The 10,268-nt window shown below is 45.2% G+C and overlaps 1 protein-coding gene across 1 annotated transcript in view; it reads left to right on the top strand.

Moving 5' to 3' along the window:
* Positions 1-933: 933 nt before the first annotated feature.
* The window catches only part of LOC146171643 (mitochondrial-processing peptidase subunit alpha), a 167,136-nt gene continuing 157,801 nt past the window's right edge, over positions 934-10,268 (top strand). Inside the window, exons 1-2 of the mRNA XM_084586384.1 lie at positions 934-1,079; positions 7,304-7,518. Of these exons, the coding sequence (XP_084442510.1) occupies positions 1,024-1,079; positions 7,304-7,518 (271 nt within the window). The 5' untranslated portion in view covers positions 934-1,023. The remainder of the gene's footprint in view (positions 1,080-7,303; positions 7,519-10,268) is intronic.

Genomic DNA, 10,268 nt, shown 5'->3' with positions numbered 1-10,268 from the left:
ACAGCAGCAGGAGCGGTATTGCCTCATACAAAAAATAAAAAAAAATTCTATCTTCGCTGTCATTTACACAACAGAAAATATCCACAGAATGCAAATTTGTTTTCAAATGTCAATGATTATTTAAAATTTATCGCAGGGTCATTTTAAATTTCACTGCCGTAAAGTTCTTGATTTCAATGTTTTAATTTCCATTGCAACGAGGCATCTCGTACGATGCTTTAGTAACAGAAGAAGGACCTTTTTGTCATTCTTTTTTTTTTTTTCACTTCAAGTATGTTCGAATGAAGGCTATGTGGTAAAGGGCGTGGACTTTCTGAAATATTTTTGCTCTCGACAGCTTAGTAGCTGAAAAAAAAAAAAAAAGAATTGTTGGATGGTTACTGTCGAGTTTTTTGCCGATGAAAGCAAACTGCTAGAACACGCCAACAAATCGATCTCCATATGATAACGCAAAATGTGTGCACTATGAACGAGCTCCCTGAAGCATTTTTGTAAGAGCGCGCCAAATACAGCGTAATTCTTTACTTCTCGCTGCTCCGAGAGCGCATATCACGGCGCGAATTGAACGCAGATGCACCCACCTACACCCACCCAGACAACAGCGCCCCAAGCGGGCGCCGCCGGAAATCATCCTCATTGGGACCCTCCCCTGGCCCGCGCTTGCCACACTAGCCAGTATATTTCTAGGCACTATACCCATTCCTTTCGCAATCCGCGCCCTAGCCCCTGAGCCATTAGCCAGTAACAGCCTCCTTCCGATCCGGCCATCATCATCATCATTGCAACCTTTTTTTGCTTGTTATTTTTTTTTTCATTTTGGCGAAATCGTGGGTTTTATGTCACATGCTTGTAAAAATATACAAGTGTTATCACAATTGCTGGCAGTACTTATATTTAATATTTTGTAACAAAAAAACATTTATTAAAACGGGTTTTAACATTGACCTAAATGAATAATTGATTTTGTGTGAGGTTTATGACTAGTTTCGATTTTGAAGGCTATTCCGCCAGGGTGACAGTAAAATGGCGTCTGGTTCCTCGCGTGTGCTGCCGAGAGGTCTGCGAAATATCCTGAATGGGTGAGTTCGCGATAATGTGAGGCCTAAATGTAATATATCGCAACATGTTCTTGCTTCTGCGGAGTTCGGCTGCTTGCTAAGAAAGTGCGTAACGCCTGGCGAGTGGGTATTTGCATCTCCGGCGTTTGCTGTGGTGGGCTCGCCTGATGTAGAACCTCTTCCTGGCTGCCACGTGAGTTCCCTAAACGAACTGTGTATATAAATATCGCCAAATAAGGTTACTAAGGTGAGGCTGCGAAGTCGCACTTCGCTATTGCACAGCTTGTGGCTGACCGATAGTCCAAGAATGCGACCTTGCCGCAAGTTGCACCATCTCTGCTGAAAGCGCACCACCTGCAGATTTCCCTTTGTGAGCAAAGTGCAGCTAAAGCAGTGTCGAGCATGGCTGGTACTCAGGTGTCTGACAAATGTTTTGCCTCGACCCTGCTCTGGTTGCATGAGCACCTTTTAACTTTTTGTTGGCGTCACGGCGGACGTTGCATGCGCACGTAGCGACCACGGCTCGTGTGGCGGGCAGCCACTCTTGTGTCGGGATAATGCGCCTTGAGCGCGTGCGATCGCCTCTAGCTTCTGGCCTTTAAAATTCACTCAGTCGATCTAAGTACTCTGAATGACCATGATGAAACATAGTGCGCCATCACGAATGAGGAATCGCCGAGCGAGCTCTACATTGCAGGTTCTCTGCTGAAGCGCAGAGCGGCCGTGTTGTGGGTGCAGTCGCTAGGTGAGCGTGAGAATGCGAGCCGAAAAGAACGCTACTTGTGACGATATGAGGCGGCTGTTTTTAGCGGCGTGTAGGAATGGTTCTGCTGCTGTGCCTGCTTGTGGCAAACGGAAGAACGCGCTTCTGGAGGTAGCCGCCGCAAATAAGGCTGAGGCTGTCGTCCACGCGCTCCTGTGTTCAAGCTCGTATCTCCAGATTTTCTTGCTTTCTGTATGCTTTGCCTGCAGGCTTTGAGTATTTACTCACGCGCCATGCCGCAAAATTGCCAGTGGTACTCGTTTGACGCACCTAGCGTGATGTGTTTAACATTGTGTGGTCAGTTGCCAGCCTGAAAACACTCGGGGTAATATCTGAGAGCAGCCATCCAAAGTTGCCTGTTGTCGGTCTTTATGAGGTGCACAGGAAGAGGCGTGCAGAAGCCCTGTGAAGAAGCCTCAGACACACAACTCATGCTCTCAGGCTGGCTGCTTGCTGGGGGCAGTTCTGCTGGTGATTTCAGTGCACTTGGGGCTGAATTGTGCTCCGACCTAATCAACAACTGTCATAAGCTTATCGTCGATTCTGATCAGCAGACTTGCTGAGCAATAGGAGCAGGTGCTGATAAGTTTGACAGTTTTTCTGATGCGACTCTTGTGTGACATCTGACTCTTGCGTGACATAGTGCAAAAACTTTGGCCTCCCCATGTGAAAACACACATAAATGTATGCTTTTGGGCCAGAGCTAATTACAAGCAAAGTTTAGCTTTTTTACCTTGCGTGAAAAATGTAGTTTTTGCCAGTAGTAGCCAGGCTACATGTTTTGTGCCTTGTTTTTATTGAGGAGCCTGTAAGGTTTCTTAGATTTGCTAAAAGGCGAGAACGTACCTTAACATTGCTTTGAGGGCTGGTATCACCTGTATGGTCGGCCGCCTGTCTTGTGATGACTGTACATACTGGTGCTCAGTGTGGGCCATGCTTTGTCTCTGGCCAGACTCGAAAGCATTTGCTGTGAAATGGGTTGAGGCATCGAACCTTCTGGCTACCCTTTGTTTACCTTGGTGTGTTAGGATAGCACTTGTGCGTCATATATTTGGACTCCAGCTGGCCTGAGTTGTAAGTGAAGCTTGAAAAACAAGGACTGGAAAGACAAGTGGGCACTTGCCAAAGAAAGAAATGCTTTGTGTTTGGGTGCTTAACGTTTGGCACTTCAATGTGGTTCATGTTTCATTCATCCTGTATGCCCAGGGTAATCCCCTAAGGTGTGGTTGACTTCATTCAAAGGATTAATTAATTGCACAGCCAGATGGTTATATTGTAGTTGCTAGTTACTTTCCTGGTCTTGTTTGGGACCTCTTGTCATTGACATATAGTGATGGGACTAGGCTGCTTCTGTTTGTATCAGTATGATTTAAATAGAGGGGACAAAGTCCAAGTTTGTCCTGGACTTGAATTATCAAGTTGCTGCTATGTGGGATGTGGGGCGAATTTTGGATTGCCAGAATCTGTTTACATTGGGAATACACTGGACCGAGAGCTAGCGGGATGTTATGAGTGTAGGCACTTTTGCGGGGATCCTGGTGCAAAGAAAAGTAATTGGCTTGCTGCGAGGCCATACCAGTTGGGCTGAATGGAAATGAGGCAGATTTTTAACGGAAGCAGACCTGAAATTCATTATTGAAGTGAAAAAGAGAGAAAAAAGAAAAGATGTGATTGGCCACCTTATGGACAGTGTCTAGGAAGGATTCTTCCTGTACACCAACAAGCAGTGAGGAATTAAGAGTGTTTGGATTTAACTCCCTCCAATCTTTTTCATTGCCATGTGCTCCCACTTGCATGGGCTGCATCCCACAGTAAATGTGCTCTCAACGCAGCCTCTGTGTTATTTTGTATGTGTGTTATTTCATAGAATGGCACGTCGGGAAGCTTGTTCCTGACTGAATATGAGAAGACATACTTCAAAAAACAAAGGCAGCCAAGTTCGCAGCAGTGTGGGAATCATGGTTACATGCTCTACCTGCTGAGTGTCCCTGCATGGGGCAGGTGTTTGTGTGTGACTTTGCAGCACCATGGACCTCAAGCAGCCACACTTCGCCATTCGTGTGGAATCGCCATGTCCAGGCAAAAAGGGAATCCTGGTGATTGAGCAGACGCCAACTGTTTGGACCTTAAAGGCAGAAGCAACGCACCACTGTGGCCCCTCACTTGTGTAGATGACACCTTTGGGAAAGAAATGGCAGTTGCCTTTGCCTACCTTCTTTCACTTAACCTTCCTTTCTCATCCTCTCTTCTTGGCTTACTCCTTTCTCCCTGGCAGCAAGGGTCACGCTTGTGTTGCGAACCCCCGGAGTTGTCATATTTGAATGCAGTTGTAGTGTATAGCTGGCGAGAGCCGGACTTGCAGTTTTTAAGTTCCTGTGCCATTTGGGCTCCATGGTGGGTGGCTGGCACCATAGCCAAACAAAATGCTTACTTTATCTCTCCTTCCTCTAAAAAATGTTATTGGCTAAAAGAAAGGTAGACCGAAAGTACTGCTCAGTTTTTCAAAAAAACAAGATGTTCCCAAACATACTTGGTTCTCCATGGTGACGTGAAAAACCAGCCAGACTCTTTTCCTCATTTGTAGCGTCGAGATCCTTGACAGACATCCTGGGCTAAAATATAACCAAACTGTCCAGTGATGATTTGGTTTTGCACCCGAAGACATTGTGCAGGCCTCTAAACTTGCAAACATCATTTTCATTAGGGATATCCCCATCAAAACTCTCAGATGCCTTAGCACAAGCCACGGCGGTGTCATTTTCCATCTCTCACCAAGCGAGACCTTAATGAGATGTAGTTAAGGCTTACTGCATCAAGGTCAGATTGCCTACTGCACACAGGACAGGCATCTGTCCTGTCTTTCTGTCTGTTTTAGCGCTACATCCCGTCAAATGAACTTGCACTGACTAGCCCCCAGCAAGTATTATTGAGATACCTACTAAACATCTGATTCTGGCAATTAACTCGAGTACATTGCCTGACTCAACAGAGGTTGGTTACATAAAGATCCAAGCACATATCATAATTACAGAACCCCCATAGATGTTTCAAATGTGAAAAGTATGGTTATGGTTCACTCCGTTGCCGAAGCCTGAATGTGCTTCAAGGGACCATCCATCAGAGAGCAGTGACAGTGTGCCACTCTTTGCAAACTGCACGGGATCACCCAGCATTTGTGCATGACAAAAAATAAATAATCATCAAGACAGGTGTTACAGGGGGCATTTAAAAAGAAGGAGCCATAAAGGCAAAAGAAAATGTATCACTCAAAGAAGCACAGTGTGTGTCACCGCTGCCTTTTGAATCCTCCTCTGTGATAGTTTGTCTGTTGGCAAATCATTGCTTGCTGTGTGTAGATATAACTGGAAAAGAGCAGTAATCCTAGCAATGTGCTTAATGAGGAATGCTGCTTGTGCTAAGAAAAATGCAGTGGCACATGTTATTTTGTTGTATCGGTATGCCACAAGTTGGAAAACTGCATTATCTTGTGAGAGACAAGTGCCTCAAGCATCATGCTATGGAGCATCCTAAAGAACAAGTTAATGGGTTATCATTCTTTCTGCTTTTATGCTGAGTGCCTTGTTTGTCATTCTGTCTACTTTGTGAGGAGCATTTATGTGGCTGCCCCTGTTTCATCTGGTTAACCGAGCAAATGTTAGCATTTGTTTTTAAGGGCTCTTGTATCACCTTATCTCTGCTTTAAATAGAAGTTATATTAGTAGAAAAATACAAAATAATTTAAAATTTTGTGTACTTTATGATTGATTCAGAATTTTGTGTCCTTGTAAATGTACTGTGAGCCATAAAAGTTTGTGGGATCTGGAGTGCATGGCGGAGCATTGCAAAGCTGAATTGCTGCACTATTTGCCATCACAGAGCGTGATGTCGAGGCTCACGGTCATCATCATGCATGCATGTCCTGCCAGGCATATCTCTTTCGTTACATCACTGTGATGCTCTTTTAACACTCGTGGTAACTTCTGACAGCTGTGTAAGGATCACCGCGGCGCGTCAGCTGCTTTGATGGATTAGGGAGCTCCCGAGCATCTTTGACATGGTGCTCAAATGTTCCCAGGCAGAGTATTGGGATGGGCTAGCAACAGCCCCGATGTAGGACCAGACAGCACAGTACCAACATCGGGCCTATAGTTTGTGCTGCCTGGGTTGTAAGGCTATATGCTCCGTTTCTAGATCTACTACTGATCAAACATGGATACATCTGTTGGGGTCTTCTTTCCTCTTCCAGATTGGAAATCGGCATGTAATAGGTAACATTTCACATTTGACACCACCTGCTCTGTGGTGCATGTATTTAAGCTAAGCATGATGACACGGCGAATTATGGCAGCGGTGGTCATAATGTTTTGAGGCCAGAACGGGAAAAGAAGCCATGTGCCACATAGTGGTAGAGAATAGTAATAATAAATTTTAAGAATTATATCACTCCAGACCACTTCCACAAGCTTGTCAAAACTCTAAGCTGTTACGTTCATATTAAATATTCTCTCAATCCTTGTTAAGCTTTTCTCGTGATGGTAGAAAGGTGCACTTGTAAACGGTAGAGCACATACTATAATTTAGTTGAAAAGCTAAAATAAATTTCATGCTCGATTGGCATGTCTCTTGGAAGATAACACACATTCCGGCAACATTGCACACTGCACAAAAGGCCTCCGCAAGCTCCGTTCATCACACCAGCCTAAGCACGCAAGCAGCGGTAGCCGTGTGCTACGCTCTCTCAGAGGCTACTACAAGTGTCAAAGGCTTGTCACAGGGAAACGAGCAACAAGATGTGCCTGGTAGCATAAAAAGTAAAGGATGTGCAAAGGATGCAAGTTTCGTGACCCTCGGCTCAGCGCGCTGTGACAGTGACGCAGGAATGTAGTTTTGCATTGCTCGGCCACACAGTGGAGATCCTGCAAACTTTTTCAGCCAACAGTACTCCCTGTGTCAAAAGCACTATTGCTTTTGACACAGGGAGTACTGTGTCACAAAGTTCACTTTTTCTAACAACCTCCACAATAAAAGTTTTTTGTCTTGTGTCACAAATGAGTGCAGGCTCCCAAAGCATTGCTGGGAGCTCCCTCATGTTGATTGCAGGGGCAGGCATTATGCTTTAAATGTCTAATGGCTGGAAGTACTACAGAGTAGCATGGTTGCTCAGGTTTTTGGCAGTTCGTGACAGTGCAGCATGTCAGCAGATATGTGCCCTTTCCTGGTGTGTGTAAATTGCACTGTATTTAGCCGTCACTTGTGCCTTTCAGAGCATGCATGCATTTTGTTTCGGGTGTCTGAAGCCTTGGATGTCTTGTATTCTTTGCCACAAAACATTGACTTGGGCAGTGTTATTGGGCAAAGGAGGTCAGTGCTGGGCCTTTACCAGTTTGCATCAGTATCTTTGCGCTGCTTAGCTTCCAGAGTGATGTGTGCTGAGCTGGTGAAAGCATTAGCCATGTTGTCACACTGGAGGTGTCTTGTGCAGGTGCCGGCACAGCAGCCAGCGTGCGCTGTGCACTGGGGGCACACCGACTCCCGAGCAGATCACCCGGATACCACTGTCGGATCCTCTTCCGGGTTTCCCCAAGCCCCGGTATGCAGTGCCCTCGGCCCACGACCATGCCACTGAGGTGACCACGCTCGACAATGGCCTCCGGGTGGCCTCGCACAACAAGTTTGGCCAGTTCTGCACTGTAGGCGGTGAGGCTTTTGCATCTTGTCTGGCCTCCAGGGGGTACACCTTTCAGGGTCACCTTTAATTACTACCATGTAACATTATTCTGCATGGAGGCAGAGAGGTAATTAATATATCTGGTGAATTGGGTCGTTCTCCCATGCAGTTTTTTTTATTTGTACAGAGCCGGATCAGAATAGCATAGCATACCTTCTGGTACCAGGGTTCCAGGTCTGCTGGTGTTACATACTGAATAGTTGGAGCAAAATTGTCTTTCCTGTTTTCATTTCCTGTGTACAACAGCTATGCCTGCTTTACCCTGTTGGTTATTTTTTCTTTGTGTTTTGTTAACTTGCGCACAGTTTGCTAAAATGGTGTAACGTGAGTTTTGAGTAAAATGTTAAGATTCTGTGAACTGATACTTTGCGAAATGAGAAAGTACGCAACTCTGACCACTGGTCATTGAAGGCACAGGAAACAACATTTTTGTGTCAAAGGGGATGTTTGTTATGTTGACAACAAGCAGCACTTCACTAATCTATATTTAGGGCTGACTGAAAATCACTTTCAGAAATAGCATGGTATTTTTTGTTGGCTTGCATTGTATGCTGCTGCAGGGGAGTCGATCTTTTTGGTTGTGAAATGTTTTTCTGTAAGCAGTGATCACAAAATGGTGGACAACACCCTAGCCATGGCAGTGAAATGCAGAAACATCTGTACGCTTTAAAAAAATTGCCTGTGGGGAAAACTGATTGGGGGACCGTCCAGTGTGTGGCACCGTTGTGCATTCCTTTCACGTTCACCACTCTTGCCCCAGAGCTTTACCATGTGGGTGGCTCATGTGATCGCAGGGTTGTGCTCATAAGGAAACACTTAGGTAGACCTACGTGAACAGACAAAGTTTACTTTTGAGGTAATTTCACCTGCAAACCTTAAGATGCACTACTAGGAAGAGATAGCTGGAAACGTTCCTCTGCTTATGATGGGCATGTCCTTCTCTCAGAAGCTGTGTTTGCCATCTGGTTGGAGATACTGGTGCCTTACAGACGATGGCCCCTTGTTAGGCCACTTTCTGCAGATGGTAGGTGCAGGCTTGTTTCAAAAGGGGCCTCTATTTTGCACTTATTGCCTGGATGATTATGACTAAATAGCAAAACGACATTTGTTTCCACTGCTGTCATCGTGTCTTTAAAGGAGCATGCCACACTAAGTGAGTAGCACTGCTGTGTTCTTACTTTCACCACATCGGTCATTCTGTGGTGTCTGATGCATGTACCTTCACTCCATTTCACAATGTTTGGAACTTTCCCCAAGGTGTACATTTGTCGCTCTTGGGACAACAGTGATTTTGCATTCTATAGCTTTTCAGACAGTTTGCATAATTTGGGAAACCTTTTGCCACAAAGATGAGAAGATCTAAGCAGTTCCACTCCTCGCAGTCCTTGATCACATTATTGTGGTTACTATGCCTTGTGGTGCAAAATATTTCCAGGCATGACAGCATACTTTGTGGACAAATGAGACATGTCACTCAACTTACTTCTTCGAGTTTGACAAAAGGCATTTTGCTTTATACAGTAGAATCTTGGTGATATTAAAGGTATACTGAACACATATTCAAGAATATTGAGAAAGCACCACAATTGCATTCTTAAGACACGATTACACTAGTACAGACACAAAATTCGGGTTAGTTTTGAGTGGATAGCTGCATTTTTTACGTTTTCTGAGCGGCTGCCGGGTCAGAGGCAGCGCGCTCCCAACTGTTAGCCGGCGGGTGTGACATCACAACTTCCCACAAAAATGTGATGGCCCCGCTATCCCTCCGCCGCCCCGTGCCTGAAGTTGTTTGACCGTCAACACGCAGTGTCGGTTCCCCCGCGTCGCGCCTTGAACAATGATGCGAAGTGTGGAATGCTTAACACGACGTAGGTCGAGGGGGACGCATACTGAGGGCGCATATTGCGGACAATTGTTTGCGCGCATAGAGGGAATGATGAATTGTGCGCAGGAACACGAGCAGCAAAAAAAAAAAAAAAAAAAAAAAAAAAAAAAAAAAAAAAAAAAAAAAAAAAAAAAAGAAAGAAAGAAAGCATGTTCGTCCCTGTGCTTTGTGAGTGCCCGGGGTAAAGGAAAAATGAACAGGTGTGACTGGCCGCGATGGGGGTAGTTGTGAAGTGATATCCGGTTTTGTCAGAGCTTTCATAGAAGCCCGCTAGGTGCAGCGATTTGAGAAATATTCATTAAAATACTTACTTTCCGCTCATTTCTGTTCTTAAAGTAGATTGTTTTCGTCACTTCCAATGCGATAGCTACCATTTGTGCTGGAAATCTCGACGTCAATTTTTTTATTCAGTATACCTTTAATCTCACTGAACCTTGAAAAAATTTGTTTCACCCGAAAATTCGTGTTATCAAAATAAACAATACTCATTTGCAGAAATATGGGAAAGGCATTCATGCAGATCTGTTGACGGCCCAAGAAATTTATTTATGGCTGGGAATGGCACATGATGGTAGCTCACCACTTGTGGCACATACAGTGTGACAGATGATTGCAGTGTTGGCAATGTATGGGCTGTGCGTCACTGCAACCTGCTCCCTGTGTGTACGATGCGGCAGGCAATCACGAAGTCAACGATGAGCGGGCCCCGCTGTCAGCTGCTTGTGGTGCATATAGTACATCACAACCGGCGATTGCAGCCTCTGTGATTCGCAGACCCCATGGCGCTGCAAATTTCTTGCGGTGTGGAAAGTGCAGTAGGCACTCAGTGAA

Source organism: Amblyomma maculatum, unplaced genomic scaffold (genome assembly GCF_055883805.1).
Source record: "Amblyomma maculatum isolate TAMU_Amacu unplaced genomic scaffold, ASM5588380v1 scaffold_19, whole genome shotgun sequence".
NCBI lineage: Eukaryota > Metazoa > Arthropoda > Arachnida > Ixodida > Ixodidae > Amblyomma > Amblyomma maculatum.
This window is presented reverse-complemented; position numbering and strand designations above follow the sequence as displayed.